The 26099-nt window shown below is 34.9% G+C and overlaps 1 protein-coding gene across 1 annotated transcript in view; it reads right to left on the reverse strand.

Annotated features, from left to right (window-relative positions):
* TAF2 (TATA-box binding protein associated factor 2) overlaps positions 1-26099 on the reverse strand; it is an 88060-nt gene that overhangs the window by 41665 nt on the left and 20296 nt on the right. The window contains exons 4-17 of the mRNA XM_008689296.2: positions 20180-20298; positions 18750-18891; positions 17271-17502; positions 14968-15152; positions 13408-13521; positions 12180-12279; positions 10488-10573; positions 7970-8105; positions 6780-6934; positions 5985-6099; positions 5520-5629; positions 3683-3748; positions 2260-2512; positions 730-870 (exon numbers count right to left, since the gene is read on the reverse strand). Of these exons, the coding sequence (XP_008687518.1) occupies positions 730-870; positions 2260-2512; positions 3683-3748; positions 5520-5629; positions 5985-6099; positions 6780-6934; positions 7970-8105; positions 10488-10573; positions 12180-12279; positions 13408-13521; positions 14968-15152; positions 17271-17502; positions 18750-18891; positions 20180-20298 (1954 nt within the window). The remainder of the gene's footprint in view (positions 1-729; positions 871-2259; positions 2513-3682; positions 3749-5519; positions 5630-5984; positions 6100-6779; positions 6935-7969; positions 8106-10487; positions 10574-12179; positions 12280-13407; positions 13522-14967; positions 15153-17270; positions 17503-18749; positions 18892-20179; positions 20299-26099) is intronic.

A 26099-nucleotide genomic window follows, 5' to 3' on the forward strand; every position in this document is an offset into this window, starting at 1 on the left:
CATTTATAAAAAATTTACTATATGATAAATATAGTATAAAAACACTTCACATACTTATCTATTTGATTTTAAAAAAGATAAATTTTACAACTGAGTAAACTGAGGCTTACAGTATTAAGAAACTTGTCCTCATACAAACTGCTAGTGAGAGCAGAGCTAGGACTGAAACCAGAGGTGGGTACTGTACTTGTCTGTCTCAGAAGGGCTGTCCACATTCTAGAAGGACTGCTATCAGAAGGACTCATCCATACCTCCAATCCACATGTAACCAACCAAAAAGTCAAATTATCCATTTCTGTTTACTTTAGAATAAATGTTGGTAGAGAGTTACTTACATATAGCTCATAAGCTCAATGAACAATCAATTAAAATTTGGGGAACATTTTTATTTTGAGATTTATTTGAGAGAGAGAGAGAGAGAGGGAGAGAGGGAGAGAGAGCACTAGCGAGGTGGGGGGCAGAGGAAGAAGCAGACTCCCCACTGAGCACGGAGCCTGATTCGGGGCTGGATCCCAGGACTGTGGGATCATGACCTGAGCCGAAGTCAGACACCCAACCAACTAAACCACCAGGCACCCCCAGGAAACATTCTGAAGAACCAAAAACAGAAAAAGGCAAACCGTTTATAAAAAAGTAAACATACCTGTTATTTAAGTAGTCCCCAAGTTAAACTGAGATACACAGATAATGGCATAAAACAACTGTAACAAAGTAGAAAGTAAACTGTACCTTCTGTAGAAAATAGCTTTGAAAGCTCATAAAGTTGTTTGTTTTCACAATGTTTGGACAAGTTTTGCAACAAAACATTCTAGTAAAGAGTGACTTCATGGCTGGTGGTCCTGTCCATGTGCTCACCATTGAATTTGCAATCTGCAAATAATTAGAATTAAGTAATTTCCATCACCACTGAAAACATATTTTTAAATAAACAGCTTCTTAAAATGTATTAATACAATTAGATTTGTTTTCAACAATTTTAATTCTCAGAAATTTAAAACATTTTAGCCTTTTACTACCATTTCCAAAAAAAATTAACTCACCCCCCCAAATTCTTATGTATACTTATAATTATTTTCTATAATTTCTAAGTTGGAGCATTCTTTTATGTTTTAAGAAAACATGTTTGCAAAAGCCTTCTAAATATTTAGGAAAATATAATTCTAACACTTTAAATTATCAAATAGAATCAGCACCATGGATTTTAAATAAGGTTTTAAAATCTACCCTAATTGAAAAATAAGCCAAGTACAGTGCTAACGTCTAAGTCTGCAAGAATGCTTTAGAAAAAAAACCATATCTTGCTACTGAAATTTTTAGCATATACAGAAATTATGTCTGAAAAGAATGAATTTACAATTTTAAATAATAGTCTATAATTTCATGGACCTGCTAAGAATTTTGCATGCAAGAATCACAAAGATCTTTATAGGAGCAATGAAATCACATCCTTAGCAGATCATCTATCAGAGAATACCATGTTGTCCCTCACATATCTGAGTAGGATGTAGGAATGCAACTACTCAATAGTGACCATTAAAGACAAAACCAATCTAAACGATTACAATCTTTGGAGATGTTGGGCAAATAGATTTTAGCAGTGAGGAGGGTCGGGGAGTCACCAAATGGGAATGAACCTATTATCAAGATGTTTTTTAAATACCTGGAACCCAGTATTTCTGGCCAAATTTTTGTCTGCGTTTTTCTGGTTTTCATTTTTTCTACCTTCAGTTTTTTTGCATCTAAAGAAAAATATTTAGTTTTCTTAATAAATTAACTTTTCTAGCATATGAAATTATAGAACCTATCATTTTCAGTTATATATCACGAATACTGACTACTAAACCCAAACCAAATTGAAACAATCACCACAGCAGGATAGTTTGAACTGATTTCCTATACTATAACGTAAAACAGCACTCAAACTAAGGAATTTCTCGCCAAATACATTCTGTGCTTTAACAGTATGGTTTGGCAATTCAATAAAATGGTGAACAATCCTCTTTGAATTTAAAATATGACTTTTGGTTTGACAATTATAAACTTTTAACGCATTATCTATTTTCAGATCAAAACATTTTTCTTTCGAATCAGTCTTACTAAACACATTTGGAAAAAAGCTTTCAAGAGACCAGCTACCAACTAAAATGAAAGACTATGATGTAAATGTTAATTCATTTTCAGAGTTTTTTTTGGTTTTTCTTTTCTTTTTTTTTTTAATATGCACTAGTTGTGTTTTCTTTCTACTATGCATCATCTCACCTTTGCGAGGCAGAAGCAAGCGGACATTCTTACTCGGTAGAAACACTGCTCCTGTTCTAATATGTCAGTGAGTGCAAGGCGAGATGCTGGCGTAGGGAACTTCTCCAAGGCCAGAATGGACTCCTGTTGTGCAACAACGTCTCTCTCATAGCGGAGCTGATACTGCCACATGAAATCAGCTTGCTCAAACTCCACCTTCCTCAGCACTGACATATCTGGGTCTATCCTTATCCACAGCAAGGGGGAATCAGCACTGAAAGAAAACAAAATTTTCTTTTTAATTTGTTTCAATTTTATATATTTATAAAATAAAAACAAAGCATTTATTAAACAGACTCTCTTCTCTATGTAATATTCAAGACTGCCTGAACTTTTACTATATTCATTCTTTTAATCACACTGACAACATTCTCATTATATTTAATGTATTTCAACTTTCCCACAATAGCTAATCTTTATTAATCTTGCTTAAAAGATCCCTAAGGAGAAGACAGTTGTCACAAAGAAATTTCATCTGAAAATATTAATTTGGGGATTCTGATGTGTGATTATGTGATATGAGTAAAAAGAATGAGATCAAATTTCTTCATTTCATGGCCTATAGCCTAACTGACTATGGCTATAAATGCCATCATTTCTTGGAATCAATCTGGGACTAAGAAATGAATTTATTTAACTAAATTAAATCGTTTAACTGATTTTTAATACTGTTTTATTAAATGTTGATTCATGATCATCTTTTTCAAATAGCAAGTTCTGAAATCATAGTTCAGAGGCATATCATGAATTTATCCTCTCATACTTGTCAAAGTAACTCACACAGTTTAAAACATCTAGTCTGTGTCAATACCGTCAAAAGAACACTACCTGAAATACTACTATAATTCACCAAATACTAGTGGGTGCTTACTAAAGGCAAGGCACTTGATACGGAAAAAGTATATAAACGGTATATAAATAGCAGTAATATCTGGCAAACAAACTAGTAAAAAATTACAGATGTTTTATAAAAAAAAATACACAGGCACAATATGGATGAGCAAAATGAAGTCTGAGCTACAGTATTTTTAGAAATAAAACACTGCCAATCAGAATATTACCACATAAAATTTAGAACAGTGATATTTAAACTGTATTTTGAAAGCACAGGGAGCCTCAAAGTCTTGTCCAAGAAGAATCTCTATCATCTGAGCTCCCTAGAAATAGACTATCAGGACCCCTAGTGAAGTACGAGATCAGAAACTGCATTTTAAGATCTGCAAGTGACTGACATGCACATTATAGTTGAGAAACACTGCATTTTTCTGGACTTTCAAAGTTTTAAAAGCAGCAGTTTCAACACATTTACATACTTTTAGATGTACATAACAAGACAAATGAGAATATATAATATTCTATCTCTAAACTCAAGTAACTGACTTACTCCATCGCAGAAAGATCCATGTCAACTTCTTCTCCATTCATCAGTGGAATTTTTTTCTTCTTATTCCTACATTTAGGGAAAAGTTAAGTTTACGAAGTGTGACATTTCCAATTCTGAAAGGAGATAAAGAACAGCTGAAGTTCAAAATAAAAATTTCAGGCAACGTTGTAAGACAGCTTGAGGAAGAAGGGATAGTGAATGTAACAGAATTTAAAGGGAATGAAGTCAATGATACTGAAATGTCTTCCTGATCAAAGCTTAACAAAAAGCAAAATTATGTAACTAAATGAAGGTTAAAACATAGTTGTACTTCCAAGAACTGGTAAGCTGCAATTTTATGCAGAAAAGATTGATCTATCGACAAACAAATCCCTTATAAAAAAATTGAAAAAATAACCACGCTGAAAAAATAACTGAAATGAGACATGAATAATTTTGAACATGTGCTCTATGTGCAAGGAGCTTTCCCATATGAAATGAAGTATGTGATTAACTATAAAACATCTTAATAGTATTAATTAACATGTACAACTAATTAATATGAAAAAGATTTAGGATAATTCCCCCCCTCAAAAGCAATTGCTTCCATGCAAATTGCTCTTGAATCATAAAATCTACTAAATATACACTAAAAACTTGGGTGACTACAAGTTAAAATAGGAACAGAGAACAGTCAACACCAAAGAACATACTGTTACTACAGAGAAAAAACCCTGAGGAAACATTATGAAAAGAGTAGCAATCGGAGGTTCCCAATTTCCAAGGTAGACAGAACAAAAGGAAAGGGAAATTTCAGCCTGAACTGAGAATTTTTGCAGAGAAAAAATGGTTTCAAGGAAATTTCAGAATCAAGTTTCTGAAGGCCATCAAAATCAAATGACATCCTCATCTGTCTGACACGACCTCAATGTAGTCATGAGTGTAAAACTTCTGTTCCTGAAGTTCTGATATTACTACACAATCCAGCAAAGCACAAAAATGTTCCCATCTTTCACTATTCAGAATACATGCATTATAATGGCTAAGTTAAACAACAGCGGTAAAGAAAAAACATATTACATAGAAGATGAACAGCTGAACATTTTTTAAGGAAAATGACAATGTGTCTTTTGGAAAGACAACAAGAATGTTTTTAAGGGGCGCCTGGCTGGCTCAGTTGGAAGAGCATGAAACTCTTGATCTCAGGATTGTGAGTTCGAGCTCCATGTTGGGTATAGGATTACTTAACATAAATAAATAAAGGGGCGCCTGGCTGGCTCAGCTGGAGGAGCATGTGACTCTTGATCTCAGGATTCTGAGTTCGAGCCCTATGTTGGGTATAGTGATTACTTAAAATTTAAAAAAAAAATGCTCTGTAAAGGAATGGTGATACAGAGAAAAGGAGAAAGACACAGTAAAGAAAATGCAGAAGCTTTTTATGACATACGTATTCAGCTCCTTCCTTTAAATTCAATGATCATTTCTCCAATATTTACTACAGATATTAATCCAATGAGACTAATAACAACAAACCTATGCACTTTGCCTTGAATTTTTCGTGGCTGCAAAAAAATCAAACTTCTATTCTACCTCCCCCTGAGCCTACAAAATAAAGATTCTGAAACCTAAATTTTTAAATTAATTAATTCAAAGAATAAAAATGCTGTCAAGAACAGAAAGCAAATAAAGAATATGTGGTAATATCAACTTGAAATAGAAGGAAGAAAAAAAGGTACCAGATAACATGCTCTCTACTTGAAACTTAGCTATATATTAGGATTTCTATTTTGGCATTTTAATCTATGAGACTTATAGTTTAATTACCAACTTCAGTTTAAAGTTATGATTCAACGCCTACCTTCTGCTTTTGGAATGACAGGGAATATCATGCTTAAGGCTGTTTTCTTCAATTTGCAACGTATGATTGAAGGATCCATCTAACTCCTGCACTGTCACTTTAAGGGGTCCCTTTAAAAAGAAACAGTGTTCAAAGATAATGCTAGAAAAATACCACATATGTATTCTTATGTGTACAGATATATATTTTAAGAAATAAAATAGTACTATAGAAGACGTGTATCTGGAGACACAGAAAGGTAGTTGGTGCCAAGGGAGGGGAGAACTGGGATAATCTGTGTCCCCTGAAATCTCCATCATAACCTCTTCAGTGACCCATCACTGACACTTGGTGTTTTCTCAATTTCAACCTTTGGAAACAAAATCTCATTATGAAACTTCTAACCAGCTCTCCACCCATCAACCCTTCCTATATTGAAAATGGGAAGAAAGCAGTACAAAAGGCCATTTTGGAAAAAAATCTTACCACATATTTCTGAGTTCCAGGGGATGTATAATCTTGCTTTATTTCTAATTCCAAAACATTTCGCTTTCTATTAAATGCAAAACTTCCATAAAATTTTACCACTCCACTTTGGTCTCTGAAGAATTGTAAAGGAATTTCTGCATATTGAAATGAATACGTACTAAACAAAATAAACGACTCATTATCGTAGGTGATAACTTTCAAACGCATTCTCACCAGTTCAAGGCCTGAGAGCACACTTCAGGGTAAACCAGGTGGCAAAGTATTCAAAATTTTTGTGAAAAATGTTTCCCCAGACTTAAACAAAATTTCTGAAACATTAACAAATTTGTGTTTTGAAAGAAGCAAAACCACTCTATTGGGTTATTAATATAATAGTGCTTTGATATGAAAAAATGTAAAAATTGAAAAGTTCCCAGATACCACTTAAGTTGTGCCAACCCCTTACCACATCTAAAAGCAAGCAGACTACTGCATCTTACAAGTAATCCTGCAGGCCAGTCTGGTGGATTATTTTACCTCCACCACCATCAAACCTATTGCTATACTCACACACTAAAAAGTAATTCAAAATATGCCAAATTTTGCAAGCATAAACATGTGTGTGTGCATCTCAAAAGATTAATAGGTACCTTAGCAGGAATGATTTATGGTTTCTAGTTATTCCTACTACTATTTAGCGACTTAAATTGTTCTTCTCCTTTGGTCTCCCAAATCTTTCTTTTTCCTCCTTCCCCTGACACATATAACCTTATTTCCTTCTCCTCCTTGTTGAGCTGCTACCGAAAAGGATACACCCACTGCTTTATTAAAGGCTGGATGTCTTTACCAGAAACATTTGAGATGGATTTCAAAAACCCAGATGTGGAAACCAACATCTGACTCCACATATGTGACTGGAACTTCTGTGATGAAGCAGTACTAGCCAAACTTAACAGTTTATTGAAAACCTGTAATAATGAAAGTGTCATTTAGTAACTTTGTATAACATAATATACATTGTTTTCAATTCTGTACTATACTCACTTTGCATTATGACTTTACTACAGTCAATTCCAAAAATAATAATTTCACATCTTACTATATAGGTGGATCTAGTCAAGGACTATTAGCAATAAAAGTACACAGAAATTTAAACAGCTGGACTATAAAATTACTCTTCTTCAAAACATAATTCAAGTTTAATAATGTCCTGGCCAAACAATTAAAAAACAAAAACACTGTTTTTAAGGATTATAATAACAATAATATATAATACCTATAATTTATAGTATCATGAGCTTTACAAAGAAACTAAAAATTTAGCAAGTTGAGAACACTCATGAAGACTTATACAGCTCTAAAAAGTTTCTTTATGGACCATCTCTCATTAGTATTTCTCCACTCTAAAGGTAAAGGACAGAAAAATTAAAGAAACTTAATTTTAAGGCAAACATAAAATACTTTTAAAAAATTACTAAAAAGTTATTTTTCACTCACCTGTAAGAATGTTAACAGTGGGGAAAAAATTAGCTGAACATTTACAATACATCTTGTTTCTACTACCTCCATCACTATATCTCAACTATTTATACCAAAACTTGCTTAAAATATATGGCAGAATTTAATAGTAGCAAAAATAAACATCTTTCAGATAGGTTTTTTTTTTCTATTGAAAACAGTCTAAGTGGCAGTTCATCCTTAATATTTAAATAATGCTGAATACAAAATCATATGTACAACTTGGTCTTACTTTCATCCTCACATTCTAATTTTATATCCATGACAATCCAACATTAAATGGGTAAAGTACTGATACCCATTCTACATCTGAGGAAACACAAACAAAAAGCACAGGTTACTTAGTGAGGAAACAGCTCATAAGTAACAGAATTCCTGCTATAACCCCAGCTGCCCTGACTCCTATTCTACAGAATAGCATTCAGCTTATATATACAGAACATATCTTTCTTTACAACTGTTAAGTCCTTAACTTTAATACTTACTTGTAGCATGAATTCCATACTGATCCTATTTTCAATCAATCTCATCACGAGGTGAGCTTTACACTGAAACATAGTGTAGTATTCCCAAGAAAGCGTATGCGGATGCTTTATTGAAAAGTGTAGATGAGATGCCGGACTAAAAACATAAACAGCTGTACTTAATAAAACAAATTGGTATTAAGTAAACAGTAAGTTTCATGGCCACATCATGATAATATAACTCAGTAATTTCTTAGGAAATTCTAAGCTAGGAAACTTCTAAAAATAAACTTAACTGAAAGAAAATTATGAAGTTTCATGAAAAAACATAAAGAAAGATTTTAATAAAAACACATGCCAAGCTCCTAGATAGGAACAGAGCCAATATTTTAGTGCTCTCCAAATTCATCATTAAAAATAATGTAATTCTAACCAATATCCCAAGGTTAAACCATACACACAAAAAAACATTCCAGGTGCATTACATATCAAGAACAATTATAAAAGTACTAGAAGAAAAGAAAGAAAAAAATTTCTTTTCCTAATTCTAGGGTGGGAAAAATCTTCCTAAAATAAAAAAATAAATAAAATCCAGGGGACAAAGACCAGACCGACTATGAAAAAATTTTAAATTCCGAAATGATGAAAGAGATCATCAGTAAATTAAAAGAAAGGTACAGTCCAGTAAAAAAAAATTATGACATATATGAACATTAAAGAAACTTAAAATTTTTCACTATTTTAATAATGCTGTAGTGAATGTCTTTTTACACATGTGCAAGTATTTCCGTATGGCAAATGTCTAGAAGTAGAATTTCTATATAACAACATAGCTAGAAATACAACTACTGAATCTGAAAATCATCTATTTTAAACGTTTGATTGGTACCAACAAATTACCCTTCAAAATCACCGTAACAAATTACACTCTCACAATTAATGTGTAAAGGTAGTCCTTACACTTCCTTAAAATATGGCATATCAAAATTTAAAGTATTTGTCAATTTGACAGTTACACAGTAATATGTATATGACTGAACTACATTTGGTAATGCCATACAAAAAAAAAGGTCATGGCTATCTCCAAGAGGAATTGGTGGAAAGGAGGTATATTGCTTCTAGACCTTTTTTTGTCTTTAAAAATTAAACATACAAGAGCAAAATAAATGGGCAGAACCAAAGTAAAAGCATTTAGTGTAAATAATATTTACACACCATGGTAATGCTCTAATTATATGCTGGGAAACTGTCATACACCAGGCAGTAAGGAGAAGAAAGTGAAAGGAACTAGTATTTATGAAACTTGATCTCAAGAAATCCTCACAACCAACCTGGTTAAGGACTATCACTGTCATTTTACACATTAAAACACACACAGAAAAGTTATGTGATTTTCTCAGATCACAAAAATAATGACAAAAATCCAAGTTTGTCTAACTCCAAATTTCTACACTACAACAAAGAAAAGGCTACTGGTTAAACAACTTCAAATTTCTTAATTTCTGTGGTGCTTTTAGACACTTGGGCAGCCTGGTTAATCCTATGGGTCCTCTTTTGAGAAACTGCTTTCATATGCACAAAATAAAATATATAGAATTACAGAGAAAACCAATTATAATGAAATGCAGTTATAAAAATATTTAAAAATTATGATATACCAATATATGTGCTAGTTTATTAATGCATTAAATAACAAGATCTGGCAGTGGTCTATTACAGTAATACTGAGGTGGTGATTAAGTGCAGAGTGTTTCAAAATATCTGCTAACAATTATAATGTGATAGGAAAAGATCTGATTTCTACTGTTGACAAAGTCACAGCATTGTCTGTTGCCTACATTCATAGTTAAGGAAAATATAAAATGTCAGCTAACAATTGGTGAAAATACAGAAAAACTTTCCTGTCCATTTCAATCCATATTCCTTTAGGGAATCCACGGACACTAGAATAAACAACACTGCCTACTAATATCATTGTTTTGCTCTAAGTGGTTGTCTCCTTTACAGGGACTTGCTACACAACAGAAAGAAAGGGAAAGAAAGAAGAGATGGAAGGTAGAGAGAGAGGGAAGTAGAAGGAAAGAAGGGAAAAAGCCAAAGAGTAAATAAGTAAGTGTCTAGGTAGGTGGCCATTCAGATATACAGGTATAGGTAGGATGTCCTGAAGTTGAAATTATCCACTTAGACTTAAAAAAAATAATTGGTGGTCCATAAGCAAAATACTTGTTTCCATTATTTTTAAACTTTCCTAAGAACAGTACAATATACTAGCATCTGGAAATTAACATGGAAAAGAGTAAAGCTTTATATTTTTTGAGAGTCTTCCTTTAATGTTTAAATCCATTTGTAGCTATCACATGCAGTAAAAATAGTAAAGTAGGGAAAGGAGTAACGAGAGTATTACCAGTATTTGTGGCTTCAATATTATTACATACTATTATTTTGGCCTGTGTGGGCCTCAATACACACCCCACGTAATCCTGAAAGACTGAACCCATAATACAAGGTTTATAATACCACCTCTGAATAACGAACATACTTATCCTTCTCTTTTCCTCCACCAAACATGGGATGCAGTAAAACTCCACCAGTTTTTAATTCATATGCCACTATTTTGTCTAGCTCCTAAAAAAGATAAAAATAGGAGTCAGTGAAAATTTCTTTACGTATCAAATTTTAGAACTGAACCCTGATTTCTCATTTCCTGGAATCAAAATGTAAGTTTCTTAAAATAAATTAAATATATTAATAAAGTAGCTTATGTTCTTATAAACAAAGCAGACTACACAGCTGGCTCAATAATAGAGCCAAAAAGCCTTCTCTCCTTTGTGACTTCAGGGCTGGCCAGCAGCCTGCCAATTTTTCCTAATGGCTCTTCCCAACCTTCTCTGACCTGTGTTCCAAGTTCATTTGTTCCTTCTCTGTATTTTGTTTCTGATGGAGGACTGAGGCAAGTAAAAAGAAATGGAGATAACATGTCAGGAATCTACCATTTTAATGCTTCCTCAGTTTTCTCTAATATGATATAGATCAAAGTGGGGGGAAAAAGTGAAAAAAAGACAACAGAACTATGTTAGAAACTCATGACTAGTTTAAATAATATATAAGCAATATACAGAAGTGGTAAAAATCATAGTGAAGTAGTTAAAAACCAGGTTTGAATCCTGGCTCTACTATTTACTAGCTGTGTAACTTTGGCCAAATAATTAAACATCTCTATGCCTCAGTTTCCTCATCTGTAAAATGGGGGGTAATAACAGGGTAGTTAGGAAGATTAATATAGTTAATATCTGTAAAATGTTTATAGTAGTTCCTGAAACATTGTTAAGTGCTATATGTTATTTTTTCTCTTCATTAATAATTTTTGAAATGAAGAATAGACTCTTCCAGTTTAGATGTATAAATTCTTGTATGGTTCTAGATGTTTGAAATTCTTTACAATTACCTTTTGGCTCACCTGAGTTTAGGTTTGGATGATGAAGATACGTAAAATGAGAAACGGGGAAGATGGAGGGGTCTATTTCATAAAGATATTAAAGGTCAAAATTTTTCCACTTGAGAAGGAAGGAGTTAAGCACAAGATGAGTAAAATGTATATGTACATGAACAGAAAGGACTAGGCAAAATACAGTTGATTTTTTTCCTTTTGGACAAATCCTTAAATAATAGGAAAAAGACATGACAATGACAGAGAACATAAATGCACTGAAGGACTAGCCAGCATATAAGAAGCACTTACCATGTACAAGGCACTATGCACATTACATGTATGATGTCTCATAATCCCCATCTACTCTCCTTATAAAGATGAGACTTAGAAAGATTAGCCCAAGTCACAAAGCTTGTAAATGTATGAGGCAGACTGAAAAGCAATCTGACTCCAGAAGCTGGGCTCTAAGTCTAAACAAATTTAGGAAGCACAGAGTTATATTATGAATGACTACTACAAAGAGCTTGGATATATCTAACGACTAATCTGATGGTGAAAGAGCTTAAATACTCTCTTGCTTATTAGCAAAGTCTTTGGAAGTTAACACTGACAATGGAACTAGATAAAACAGACCATTAGTCTTTCTCAGTAAAGTGATTTTCATCTTACTGCAAAAAATTAGGCACTTACAAATGACGGTATTTTACAATTATGAAAAGTAAAGAACAAGTGACTTGTGAATCAGGAAGACTAACATGTCTTGTTGACTTCTAAATGGGTAATGGATCTGGCTGTTTTTACCTCTTTAATCCAATGGCGGTATTCATTAACACCAAAAGTTTTTTTCATCCAAAGTCCATAAATATAGCCAGAAATTCCCTTCAGTACCCATTCATCAGACCTATACAAAAAGTCAAAATATATTCTTTTAATCATAAAAATTCTCTTCATCATAAAAATTTTCAGTTAAGGCCAAAGAGGATAACAGAACATGTTATAGTGTGTACTTTTATGCATAATTTAAAAAATGAAAATAATTTTTTATGAAGTATTAACAAAATATTTGCTTTAACCACTTCCTCCCAATGAGTTCTACTTACCCATTCATTACACCTTCCTCACATCTGCTTTCCATCTTATTTCAAGTAATGTCCCTATGTTTCCCTTCTGGCCAACTCTGTCCATATTATCTGCCTCCAAGGAAATACTTGCCCAAAGCCAAGACTGTACTGCTCAATTTTTAAAGTTCATATTTGCCAATCCCATGCATAATTATCAATGGGATTCCAAGATCTAAAGTTTACTTATTTTTGGTTTTTCAAAAAGAAAGGGTTATTAACACCATTCATTCATCTATTCATTCATATACTTATCCATTCATTCATTTATTTATTCAAACATTTTGCCTACAATGGTCCAGGCACTATTCTTCAGTGAAACTATATGACTGTGGAAAAATTACAAATCAAGAGGGACTTACCCTCTGCCAACAAAAAAGAAAAAGAAACCAACCAATATTCATGTACTACATATAGCACAGAATGGTCACAAAAATAAATTATAACCTTAAGGGTGTTTCATGTATTTCTTCAAATTCATCTCAAGTTAATAAAAAAATTAAGTGTTCTTATCTCTTACTTCTTTCAAGTATATTAGTACAAAGTTAAACACAAAGGAAAATCCCTACATCATTATTACTATTGTAGAAGACTGTTATTTTGCCTTATACGTGATCTTGAACATTACTAGTTACATTGAACATTGACACTAGAATTCTAACTACATTTTTTTGCACGTTCAAGGCCTTGTACCTACAGTATTCATTCAGTTTTCTAAGAAATTGCTGCTAACAAAATTCTTTTAAAAGCTATAGAACTACAGTGAATTGATAGACAAAAATTTAGGATGAAACTTATACTCATTATTTTTCTCTAAATATACAAAGAGAAAAGAAAATACAGGAAAAGAAAACAAAAACAAACTTTCCCAATTCTTTATCTCAGTGGTTATAAACTATGAAATTACTCACCAAGACATTCTGGATATGAAACATCCAAAAAACTGCTGTGCCAAGGACTGGGCTAAACACCTTCTAGTCAGAGGTGTCTCATCTATAATCATGGCACTATGTAACAGATTTGTGCTGGAATTTAAGAGATAGCTAATTATAACCGAGAAATAAACAATGATTCAATCAAAATAAAATAATCACTTTTAAAAATAAGGGAATTCAAGTTCAACATAAAAGAATAAAAACAGAACATTCTTCCAAAAGCTTTCACATCTTTTCAAAATTTAGGTGAAATCTGTAATCTTAACTAACTTTTGCCTAAAGCAAGGACTGTAATGTTTCCCATTGATTTCCATGAAAAATGTAAGTATCTTTTTGTGGGGGAAAAGGAAATTATCATTAGCCTGAAACAGATACGCTCATCAGAAACTGATCCTCCTATGAAGGGCTCTAGTTCTAATTTAAAAAACCTTTTCCCAATAATAACTATTAATTTTTTTTAAAGATTTTATTTATTTATTCGACAGAGACAGAGACAGCCAGCAAGAGAGGGAACACAAGCAGGGGGAGTGGGAGAGGAAGAAGCAGGCTCATAGCAGAGGAGTCTGATGTGGGACTCGATCCCATAACGCCGGGATCACGCCCTGAGCCAAAGGCAGATGCTTAACCGCTGTGCCACCCAGGCGCCCCAATAACTATTAATTTTTTTAAAAGATTTTATTTATTTGAGAAAGAGAGTGAATGAGAGAGAGAGAGAGCACAAGCAGGGGCAGAGACTGAAGAAAAAGCAGACTCCCCTGCTGAGCAGGGAGCCCGATGTGGGGCTCAATTCCAAGACCCTGGGATCACGACCTGAGTCAAAGACAGACGCTTAACTGACTGAGCCACCCAGGCGCCCCCCAATTTTTTTTTTTTTTTAAGTAAGCTCTACACCCAATGTAGGGCTTGAACTCACAACCTCAAGAGTCACATAATCTATCAACTGAGTCCATTGTTTACTTTCAAATACACCAACCCATGAGATCTTTCTAACATATTCTGGAGACTACAGGGGCAATATTATCATTCCCCTTTTACAGATGAGAAAATTTAGGCCCAGATAGGATAAAATGATTGAAGCTAAGGCATAAAATTTATAAATCTTGAACTTTCCAAGGAAATAAAGACGGTAATTAGCAGGAAGAGAAAGGAAAAAAATGAAGTTTTCTTTTATAACTGGCAAAGAAATTTCTGACAACATCAGTAAATTTTTAAATGATGCTAGGAAAAAAATGCATTAGACATCTATTATATAACTTGTATGATTTTTTTTTTAAATACATAAAGGGAAGAGACTAAAAATCTGTAAAACATCACTATCAGTTATATCTGGAAAAAAGAAATAGAAGCGTTTTGGGTCACTTGGAAATTTTATTTTTTACTCTTTTCTACATTTTGTATTTTAAAAACATTAGCTGTTCTATAAAATCAACTATATTTAAATTAAAGGAAAAAAGTTTGAAACATATCTTAAAATTGATCACAAAATAACCTCATATCATTACCTTCATTTGGGCATTTCAAATCTTAAATACCAACCTAAAAATACTCATGGAAGCATAAGCAGCCACTTCAACATAAGCCTCATCAATGAATACAGTCTTAAAACAGGAGTATGGGTATCGACATGTAAGAATTTCTTCATAAAATTCAAAAACTTCATGAAGATAGGATGTAGTATGTTTAAGCAATGGAAGAAGTTGAGGTAAACAAAAATGAGTAACCTGAAAATAAAAAGCAGGGAAGACGTTCATGTTACTAAATGTTACCTTTAGTATTTTAAATTTCCTAAATGTCTCAATTATAAGGAAAACTTCATATAAATCCTTCTAACAAATTCATGGCAATGAGGGAAAATGCTAGTGTGATTACTTTTACTGACCATGTTTACAAAATATTCACTGTACTTGGAAATTAAATTCATGATGGACTGTAAATCTGTAAAAAGCTTAGATCCAATGAAAATACAACTTTGGTTCCAAATTAAAATGCCTTCTGCATAAGTACATAAAACAAGAAAGATTTAAATTTCCAAGGCTTATTGCAAATCCACCTTTGATTCACAAATATCTCACCTAGAGAACACTGTACTTGTCATAGTCCTATGCATCCCACCTTGGACATGACCACTCAAATATAAAATACCATCTCATCCCATATTATGACTCTGTGCCAAATGAATGGCATCAACAATGACAGAAATCACTCTGTTTAGAAGAACCTCGTAAGGTTTCATGTTGGAGATTAAATCTGAGCTAACCTTTTGAATTGGACAAACGTTTGATAGGAATGAAGAGGTAAAGAGGACATCCCAAACAAAGTCAAAGATAGAAATATGGTATGGTCAGAAAAATCTAAGTAATTATATCAAATATAACAAACAGGAAAGTAATGGAGAAAAAAGGTAGAAAGGAAAATTAGGGCCAAATTCTAGAAGATTCTGAAAGTCATACTAAAGAGTTCTGATTGTTGCAGGACTGTGGAGGCAAGGAAAGTTTTTAATGTATGAAAAAAATTATTCTTCTAACAGTGTTGGAACAGATTATAGACTAACATACATGAGTGATGAGGATCTATGTATGATTAACGGTCAAGGGCCCAAAGTGCATCATAATTAGCACTCTTCTTGGTACACAAACAAAACCCAAAATACTATTAATCAAAAAAAGATTGATTTTTAGAGAAACCTACATGATAGCAAATCTGATAATGCAATAAAAACTATCTGAGACAGAGAAGGACAAAGTAGGCTCTAAGTATTCAAGAAAAATACTTCTTAACTATCATTTACCTTTCTCCCATCCAATGGCTTGAGTGGGGAAAAAAAATTCTTCCAAAATACAAAGTAGGTACTAATCAAATGCTGATTTTACAGCTAACCACTTACCAAAGATAATAAAATTCTCTGCCAATCTTATCAGCGAATATACTTTTAAGAGTCACTGTCAAGCCAGCAAAAGCAAAACCATTCATAAAATATCTTGAATATTTTCCACAAGTGACTTTATAAATCTTGTGAATTTCAGGAAAGCAAATGCAAGAACAGACTGAGGAGCTTCCTGACAGTCTAAACCTAACTGCTCTCAATTTTTTGCTCGCATAACAGAAAGAAACACCATTGAGACATACATGGTCACATGTATATATTAGTTTTATACTAAGAAATAAAAATCTAAAATTGAAAATGTTAGGGACCAAGAGTAAATAAAAAGAGATTCATTCAAATGTTACCTTAAACAGGTACAAAAGTAGAGAGGTCAATAACCAAAACATCACTTCCTAAACGCCAGAAGTCTCATCCTTAGGGAGGCCTAAAAGCATTAATTGGTCTGCCAATCAACATACGATTTATGGCAAGATATGGGACAGAAGAAAACTGCAAGAAGCCTTCCCAAGTGTGCTGACTAGAATTCTAAACTCGGCTTCAGCCTTATCTTTCTTTCTCTGTATATGCTAAAGCGAGAACAAATCTTGTTCTTTAATTTTGAAATTGTAATATTTCAGATTCCAGAGATGGGACTGTAACATTCATAAATATGTCAAACAATAAGATGGCACTAATACAGAGTAGTTACATAAATCAACTCATATTCTAATCAAGGTACACTTGAAACTCCTTTGGAACTCCAAGCTCTCTGTTGTAAAAAAAAATCTAAAACTTTAATGTAACATTTTGAAAGGAATTCATTCATGAATTCACATCATTAAATATATCAGATAAAGAATCCTTTCCTCTCTAGTGATATTCTGGATAATTGAAAGAGTTAGGAAAAACTCAGTATTTCATTACTATCCTTCCTTTTATCAGGGGTGAAAGGCTGGAACAAGGAGCTATGACTTACCTCGTGCATATATGGATCTACAAGTATTTCAAAAGGTCCAATGGCCAAAGAGATATTTGATGCAGCTGTTGGGATGGTAAGCATGTAATGGAAGGTCTTCTTCCTCATATCATGGGTATACACTGTCTCCACCAAATCTCCATTGGAAACAGCCACCATTGCGGCATCTACTGTAAATTCTAATTTCCATGTACATAATTCAGAGTACGAATCAACACATGGGAACCAAAATCTAGAAAAAAATATCAACAGCATAAAAAAACAGTGAAAGTGTAACCTACATTGTTTCCCCCACTTATAAGTTATTCTAACATTTACAGAATATGTGCAAAAAGAAACTTCAGCTATTTGCCTATTGAAACTTTTTACTGTATAACTTGAAAGAATCTGATTAAAGATAGAAAGTTTTTGCCAAATATTATTTGGCAATATCAAGAAAATATATCATATGATACTGTCAGTTCAAAACCTTAAAAAAGAGATAAGCAATTATTAGCTTTGAATTTTTAACTTAAAAGTTATTTTCACTTGCACATTCACAATGGTCAGTTTTTATGTAGTATTCGTTTCCAGAAACTAAAAAAGCTCATAATTAAGTTTAAAAAAACAATATTCAGAATCTGATCCATAAGTCAGAGAATTGTTTTGGAGAACATGATGCACTGTATTAATTCAAATAGTACTAATAAAGCCAGACATAACATTTCTATACCACCTTCTATCAAGGTCAGGTTTTACTACCTGCCAGGGTATGTACCTGATACTGCAAAACAAAGAAGTGTAAGACATCATCCTTGACTTGAAGGAGTTAATAATCTGAAGATTATTAATAACAATCTGAAGAGACTATGCATACTATAACATTTCAATAACATATAGTGAGCTATTGAGCCTGGGAATGAACTACAATTATATACAACAATGAAGGTAAATCTCACTACCATAGTGTTGAACAAAAAAAGCTGGATATAAAGAGCTATATGCATAACTTCCATTTACATAAAGTTCAAAAGCAGGTGTAATTAAGCTGCGGTATTTTAGAAATCAGAATAGTGGTTAACCTTGGGAAGGAGGACATTAGGTGAGCAAGTAGTGAATGGAAATGGGTACGAGGGGGGATTCTACAATGCTGGTGATGAACTTTTTCTTGATGTGGATGGAATTACATAGGTTTGTTCCCTTGTGAAAATTCACTGAACTTTTACTTACAATTTGTGTAATTTTCTGTATGCTATTTTACTTCAGTATAAAGTTAAAAAATAAAGAATTGAGATGATTTTAGAAGTCTCTTTTTTGAGAAGGAAAGAGAAAAGGCAAGACAGGACTGAGAAGGAATGACTAGTGGAACAAGATTCAGAAGAGGTAAATTTGAGGATCAAGCTCACACTTCTCATTTTACACTAAACACATGTATTGCATATACACAGAAAAAATGCAACTGAAAAATGAAATTAATTGAAATATATAAGAATAATCTACCTTGTGGAATTTTGATACCCACAAGAGAAAACATGAGCACCTCTCTCTGCCATACTTCCCTCAACACTGGGTACCACAAAATGAAGACCTCCTTTTGGCTGATCCAAAGAAAAATTGATGTGTATCTTTAGGACCTTTAATTCTGCAACAAATAAATATATACATCCATTGACATACAAATATATAATTAAGTAACAGTGATCTATATAAAAAGGGCAAAGGCTTACACTAAACATAAAATGGGAATCAAAGTTCAATTTTAAATGAAAACCTACACTACTTACCCTTGTTTAGGCTCTCACGTTCTCTCTATCTATACTAAACTCAATAGTCTGCCTCCCTTGATGTCCTTACTTCCAGTCAATTCTAATCACTGCTAGCTGTGCTCTCCCAAAATATGGCTCAGGTCATGCCATATCCTTCTCCCAACATTTCTGACAATGATACACTGCATAAAGAAAAAAGTTCAAAACTAGATTCAATGCAAAACCTGAAAAATAAGGACTTAAAAAGACCCCCAGATTGTTAACCCTAGTTGACTTTGGGGAATAGGAGTGAGGGGTGAGTGGGAAAAGCTGAGAATTTACATAATGCATTATTTATTATATTATCTTTAATTTCTACATAACAAGTACATGTTGATTTCATAAGATTAAAAGAGGTTTCTTTTCATTTCCCTCAAAACACTACAACCATATGGACTGTCTCCAATCCCTGAACATGAAATGATAGCCTTCTATGCCTGTCCCCTAAATTGGGCAACTCTTCTCAAGAAAAATCGCCCCCAAACACATAAACTATTTAAAAAAAAAAAAAAAAAAGGTAAAAGCAAAACAAAAAGTTTCTTACTTCTTTATCTTCGTTATTGGCTAAATAAAGGTAGACAAGTTATATATAGTAATTATAATGGCTGTGGCTTTATACAAGGGAAAATGAAAATTTAGAAATAATAGGACAGAGTGTGCTCAAAAGTGCAAAACACAGAACCCTATGTTCTAGCACTGACTCAACTACTAATTAGTGACCTTCAATAGGTCACTCACTGTCTGGACTTCAGATTACTCTTCTGTAAAAGGAAGGAATTGAACCAGGTGATTTTTTTTAGGATTCTTCTTGCTATGAAATGCTATAATTCTAAACTGCTTTGACACTGCATGGGTTCTTAACTCTTGACAAAATTATTCCAATGATCCAATTTTTTTTTATAACTTTCACTTTAAAAACAACAGTGAATGAGTTGTTTTGTCACAGCCCTTAATTGCTATTTTCCTATTAACCAGTGATCCTTATGAAAAAAAAGAGCTTCCAACTTCTGTATATTTCAACTTATTAATTTACAATTATGACATCATTAATTTTCATGTAAAAGTGTTCAGTCACTGAGTCTATCATGATTTTACTGTCCAGTCAATATATTTTTGGTACTTTACCATCAACGTGTTTCCACAACTCTGATGGAACCTTAATGCAAAGTTCTCCATTTCCTGCATCAGGATCCACAGCACTAACTGCAGCTGCGTAAGCATTGGAAAAATAATTTAGATTTCTCCTGGAAAAAACAAAAAAACAGCCTGTTTTAATAATAAGTCAAACATTTCACAAAGTATTTTCTTAAATATTTGGTAGCATTTGTTATGTATTATATAATTTTGTGTAATCTATGAGACTATTTTTTAGGCAAGTAACTATTACTCTACCCATCATGACGAAACCTATTAAATAACAGATGCAATGTCATACACAGTCTACTCGCCAATGCCATGATATTATGATTATCATATCCTTCATTAATTTTGGAATGCCAAAGCCACTACACTTTCCTGATGGAAGTGAAAAGAATATATGTAGAATTGAAGAAATAATTATTCTATATCAATCCGGCAAAAATTTCAATGGATTCACAAGCTCTATGATCTGACAGAAATTAAGATGTTTAGACCAGGAGAAAAGATGGCAGAGGAATATGGGACCCCTTTTTCAGCTGGTCCCAAGTCGAGCTGGATATGTACCAGACCATCCTGAAAACCCACGGAATCAGCCTGAGACGCAGGAAGATACATCTGAATCTCTACAAAAGAACATCTCCAGTGCTGAATATTGAGGTATGAAGTGGGGAACCATGAATCCACGCACAGATATCGGAAGATAAATGGAAGGGGGAGGGAGCCGCCATGCTCGGGCACTGGGAAGCAGTAGCCACCTGCACCAGGGAGGGGGCCGGATTGCCGGACCAACACCCGCGAGAAAGCAGACTGAGACAGACACTGTGAGCCTGGGAACATGCGTGCGACCTGAAACCCGAAAACCGGAGCTCTGGAACGCTCACTGGAACCGGACTAAAACAGGAGCTCAGGAGCGCACGCGCGTCCAAACTGAAAACCGGAGCTCCAGAGCGCACGCTCAAACTAGACTGAAACCAGGAGCTCGGGAGCACTCGCACAACCAGACTGAAAACCGGAGCTCCGGAGCGCTCACTGGAACCGGACTGAAACCAGGAGCTCGGGAGCATGTGCGGGAACTGGGGTCGGCTGGCGGTGTTAGAAGCACAAAGGACAAGACATGCCGGCCCTGGAAGTGAGGGCTGAGACATTGGCTGTGGGGCGCAAAACCTGGTACACTGCAGGGTTTTTGGCAGCACCGACAGAAACAGAGTTAAAGTGGCCAAGAGAGCTCAGTGGAGAGCGGACTGCGATCTCTCTGTTCTGAGACAGAGGCTAGGATTTGGCCACTGCTGCTCTGACTCTAAGAAGAGTCACAGAACACCGCCAGGGAAAGCCGCCAGAGAACAAAAGCCTGAAAGTACCGGCTCACAGTGTGCCCATCCCCATTCCCCCTCACAGGGGACAGGGCAACTCTACCCAAATAGGGCTGCCTGAGTATCAACGCAGCAGGCCCCTCCACCCAGAAGGCAGGCTGAAAAATCAAGAAGCCCACATCCCTAAGGTCCCTATAAAACAAGTGCACACTGCCTGGGTCCTGGTCAATAATTTGTGCTCAGGGCATCCCCGCAACCTCTCCTCATCAGAATTATGAGGAGGAGAAACCCTCAGCAAAGAAAGGAGACAGAGACTGTGGCCTCTGCCACAGAAATGATGGATATGGATATAACCAAATTGTCAGAAATGGAGTTCAGAGTAACAATGGTCAAGATGATGTGTATACTTGAAAAAAATATTAACAAAAATATTAATGAGAATATAGAATCTCTAAGGGTGGAAATGAGAGCGAATCTGGCAGAAATTAAAATGCTATGAATCAAAGGCAGTCTAAACTAGATGCTCTGACGGCCAGGGTAAATGAGGCAGAACGAATTAGTGAATTGGAGGATGGGATGGTAGAAGAGAAAGTTAAAACACAAACTTGGCTCAAAAAAATCCAATCTCAAGAATGTAGATTACGGGAGATTACTGACTCAATGAAACGTTCCAATGTCAGAATCATCAGCATCCCCAAGGGGGTGGAGAAAGAGAGAGGTCTAGAAGAGATATTTGAACAAATTGTAGCTGAAAACTTCCCTAATCTGGCAAAGGAACCAAGCATTCGTGTCCAAGAGGCAGAGAGGACCCCTCCCAAGGAGAATCACAGCAAACCTACTCCATGTCATGTCATAGTGCAATTTGCAAATATTAGATCCAAGGATACAGTATTGAAAGTGGCCAGGGTGAAGAGATTCCTTACGTACGGAGGTAAAAATATCAGAATAACGTCAGACCTGTCTACACAGACCTGGCAAGATAGGAAGGGTTGGCAGGGTATTTTCAAAGCTCTATCCAAGAAGAACATGCAGCCAAGGATTCTTTATCCAGCAAGGCTGTCACTCCGAATTGATGGAGAGATAAGGACCTCCCAGGATCGGCAGAAACTGACCGAATTCGTAACCACCAAACCAGCCCTACAGGAGATATTAAGGGGGGTTCTATAAAAGTAAAAAGCCCCCAAGAGTGATACAGAACAGAAATTTACAATCTATAGAAACAAAGACTTCACAGGCAACATGACATCATTAAATTCATCTCTCTCAATAATCACTCTCAATGTGAAGGGCCTAAATGCTCCCATAAATGCCACAGGGTTGCAGATTGGATAATAAGACATGACCCATCCATTTCCTGTCCACAAGAGACTCGTCTTGAACCTAAAGATACATCCAGACTGAAAGTAAAGGGATGGAAAACCATTTTTCATGCCAACGGACCTGAGAAGAAAGCTGGGATAGCATTTCTCATATCAGACAGATAAGATTTTAAACTAAAGACTGTACTTAGAGATACAGAAAGACACTATATTATTCTTATAGGATGTATCCAACAAGTGGATATGACAATTATAAATATCTATGCCCCCAATAGGGGAGCAACTAGATACACAAGCCAACTCTTAACCAGAATAAAGAGACATATACATAATAATACGTTAATAGTAGGGGACCTCAACACTCCGCTGTCAGCAACAGACAGATCACCTAAGCAGAAAATCAACAAAGAAACGAGCTTTGAATGACATACTGGACCAGATGGACCTTATAGATATATACAGAACACTACACCCCAGAACAACAGAATACTCATTCTTTTTGAATGCACATGGAACTTTCTCCAGAATAGATCATATACTGGGTCACAAAACAGGTCTCAACCGATACCAAAAGACTGAAATTATTCCCTGCATATTCTCAGACCACAATGCTTTGAAATTGGAACTCAATCACAAGGAAAAATTTGGAAGAAACTCAAACACTTGGAAACTAAGAACCATCCTGCTCAAGAATGATTGGGTAAACCAGAAAATTAAAAATCAATTTAAATAATTTACGAGAATGAAAGCACATTGGTCCAAAACCTATGGGACACTGCAAAGGCAGTCCTAAGGGGAAAATACATAGCCATCCAAGCCTCACTCAAAAGAACAGAAAAATCCAAATTCCAGTTTTTATATTCTCACCTCAAGAAGCTGGAACAGGAACAGAAGAACAGGCCTAACCCACTCACGAGAAAGCAGCTAATCAAGATTAGAACAGAGATCAATGAATTGGAAACCAGGAGCACAGTAGAGCAGATCAACAGAACTAGAAGCTGATTCTTTGAAAGAATAAATAAGATCAATAAGCCACTGGCCAGACGTATTCAAAAGAATAGAGAAAGGACCCAAATTAATAAAATTATGAATGAAAGGGAAGAGGTCACAACCAACACCAATGAAATAGGAAGGAGCATTAGCAACTTTTATCAACAGCTTTATGCCAATAAATTAAACAACCTGGAAGAAATGGATGCCTTCCTGGAAACCTATAAACTACCAAGACTGAAACAGGAAGAAAGTGATTAAACAGACCGATTAATTATGAAGAGATTGAAGCAGTGATCAAAAACCTCCCCAAAAACAAGAGTCCAGGGCCTGACAGATTCCCCGGGGAATTCTATGAAACATTCAAAGAAGAAATAATACCTATTCTCCTGAAGCTGTTTCAAAAAATAGAAACAGAAGGAAAACTACCAAACTCATTCTATGAGGCCAGTATTACCTTGCTCCCCAAACCAGGCAAAGACCCCATCAAAAAGAAGAATTACTAACCCTGATGAATATGGACACCAAAATTCTCAACAAGATCCTAGCTAATAGGATCCAACAGTACATTAAAAGGATTATCCATGATGACCAAGTGGGATTCATCCCTGGGATGCAAGGGTGGTTCAACATTCGCAAATCTATCAGTGTGATAGATCATATCAACAAGAAAAGAGTCAAGAACCATATGATCCTCTCAATTGATGCAGAAAAAGCATTTGACAGAATACAGCATCCTTTCCTGATTAAAACCCTTCAGAGTGTAGGGATAGAGGGTACATTCCTCAATTTCATATAAACCATCTATGAAAAGCCTAGAGCAAATATCGTTCTCAACGGGGAAAAGCTGGAAGCCTTTCCCTTAAGATTAGGAATACGACAAAGATGCCCACTCTCGCCATGATTATTCAACATAGTACTAGAAGTCCTTGCAACAGCAATCAAACAACAAAAAAGGATAAAAGGTATCCAAATCGGCAAAGAAGTCAACCTGTCTCTTGTAGCAGATGACATGATACTCTATATGGAAAACCCAAAAGACTCCACCCCCAAATTACTAGAACGTATAGAGCAATTCAGTAATGTGGGGTATACAAAATCAATGCTCAGAAATCAGTTGCATTTCTATACACGAACAATGAGACTGAAGAAAGAGAAATTAGGGAATCCATTCCATTTACAATAGCACCAAAAATCATACGTTATCTTGGAATTAACTTAACCAGAGACGTAAAGGATCTATATCCTAGAAACTATAAATCACTCTTGAAAGACATTGAGGAAGACACAAAAAGATGGAAAAATATTCCATGCTCATGGGTCGGAAGAATAAACATAGTTAAAATGTCTATGCTACACAAGGCAATCTACACTTTCAATGCCATCCAGGTCAAAATACCAATGACATTTTTCAAAGAACTGGAACAAACAGCCCTTAAATTTGTGTCGGACCAGAAAAGGCCCTGAATCGCCAAGGAATTGCTGAAAAGGAAAAACAAAGCTGGGGGCATCACTTTGCCGGATTTCAAGCTATCCTACAAAGCTGTGATCACAAAGACAGCATGGTACTGGCACAAAAACAGACACATAGACCAATGGAACAGAATAGAGAACCCAGAAATGGACCTTCGGCTCTTTGGGCAACTAATCTTTGATAAAGCAGGAAAAAACATCCAGTGGAAAAAAGACAGTCTCTTCAATAAATGGTGCTGGGAAAATTGGACAGTACATGCAAAAGAATGAAACTTGACCACTCTCTCACACCATACACAAAGATAAACTCCAAATGGATGAAAGACCTTGATGTGAGACAGGAATCCATCAAAATCCTAGAGGAGAACATAGGCTGCAACCTCTTTGACATCGGCCACAGCAACTTTTTTCATGACACATCTCCAAAGGCAAGAGAAACAAAAGATAAAATGAACTTCTGGGACTTCATCAAGATGAAAAGCTCCTGCACAGCCAAGGAAACAGTCAAAAAAACTAAGAGGCAGCCCACAGAATGGGAGAAGATATTTGCAAATGACACTACAGATAAAAAATTAGTATCCAAGATCTACAAAGAACTTCTCAAACTCAATACACAGGAAACAAATAATCAAATCAAAAAATGGGCAGTAGATATGAACAGACACTCTTCCAGTGAAGACATACAAATGGCTAATAGACACATGAAAAAATGTTCAAAATCATTAGCCATCAGGGAAATTCAAATCAAAACCACACCAAGATACCACCTTACGCCAGTTAGAATGGCAAAAATTGACAAGGCAAGAAACAACA

This window comes from Ursus maritimus, unplaced genomic scaffold (assembly GCF_017311325.1).
Source record: "Ursus maritimus isolate PB19 unplaced genomic scaffold, ASM1731132v1 scaffold_9, whole genome shotgun sequence".
Taxonomy (NCBI): Eukaryota; Metazoa; Chordata; class Mammalia; order Carnivora; family Ursidae; genus Ursus; species Ursus maritimus.